At 37.8% G+C, this 1,173-nt stretch overlaps 1 protein-coding gene across 1 annotated transcript; it reads left to right on the plus strand.

Moving 5' to 3' along the window:
* Positions 1–36: 36 nt before the first annotated feature.
* Positions 37–1,173, plus strand: LOC119675724 (lysine-specific demethylase 3B-like). The gene has a single exon (XM_038086931.1). The coding sequence runs from the start codon at positions 37–39 to the stop codon at positions 1,171–1,173; it is 1,137 nt and encodes a 378-aa protein (XP_037942859.1).

The following is a 1,173-nucleotide window of genomic DNA, read 5'->3' on the forward strand; positions in this document are numbered from 1 at the left end:
CTATGCGATGGAAAACTATTAAGATTAACTAACGCTATGCATCCAGACAACCGTATACTGTTTCAAGAAGTATGGAAATGTGGACAACCGGTAATGATATCTGAAGTAGCGAATTCTTTAAATTTAAATCTTTGGAAACCTGAAGCTTTTTGTAGAGATTTTGGCGATAAACCAAATGATCTAATAAATTGTCTCAATGGTAATTTAGTACCAAATCAACCTATGCGTCATTTTTGGGAAGGTTTCCAGTTTATCAATAAACGTCTACTAGATTCTCATGGTAAACCAATGTTGCTCAAGTTAAAAGATTGGCCGCCTGGTGATGATTTTGCTGAAATATTACCTACGCGATATGGTGATTTAATGAAAGGTTTACCCATGCCGGAATACACATTACGAACTGGTAATTTGAATATTGCTAGTTGTTTGCCCAAAATGTTTGTACCCCCCGATTTGGGTCCAAAAATGTATAATGCCTATGGTTCAGCACTACATCCTGACAAGGGTACCACAAATTTACATCTCGATATATCGGATGCCGTAAATATTATGGTATATGTTGGTATACCTGCAGACACAGATAGCGCACCACAACTTAAAGCTACTTCCATTGCCATTTCATTGAGTGGTGCTGATTTCTTAACAAGGGTACGATTACAATCTCCTGACGTTATGCCTGGTGCTTTGTGGCATATATTTCCCGCACGTGATGCGGATAAAATACGTGATTTATTGAATCGTGTTACGCTTGAAAGAGGTTTTCGTTTGGAACCAGATCACGACCCAATACATGATCAGAATTGGTATCTTGATGACGAGTTGAGAATGCGTCTTCTTAAGGAATATGGTGTAGAAGGCTATCCAATTGTTCAATGCTTAGGTGATGCAGTTTTTATACCAGCAGGTGCTCCGCATCAAGTGCAAAATTTGCACAATTGCATAAAAGTAGCTGAAGATTTCGTTTCTCCAGAAAATATAACACATTGCTATCACTTAACACACGAGTTCCGTCGTCTCTCTCACTCACATACTAACCATGAAGATAAATTACAGATTAAGAATATTATATATCATGCAATTAAAGATTGCTGCACAATACTTGTACGTGCAATTAAAGAGAAGGCTGAAGCGGAAATTGCGGAGTTGGAGAAACAGAAAGAATCAAATTCGTAA

Source organism: Teleopsis dalmanni, chromosome 2 (assembly GCF_002237135.1).
Source record: "Teleopsis dalmanni isolate 2A chromosome 2, ASM223713v2, whole genome shotgun sequence".
In the NCBI taxonomy this organism is placed as follows: Eukaryota; Metazoa; Arthropoda; class Insecta; order Diptera; family Diopsidae; genus Teleopsis; species Teleopsis dalmanni.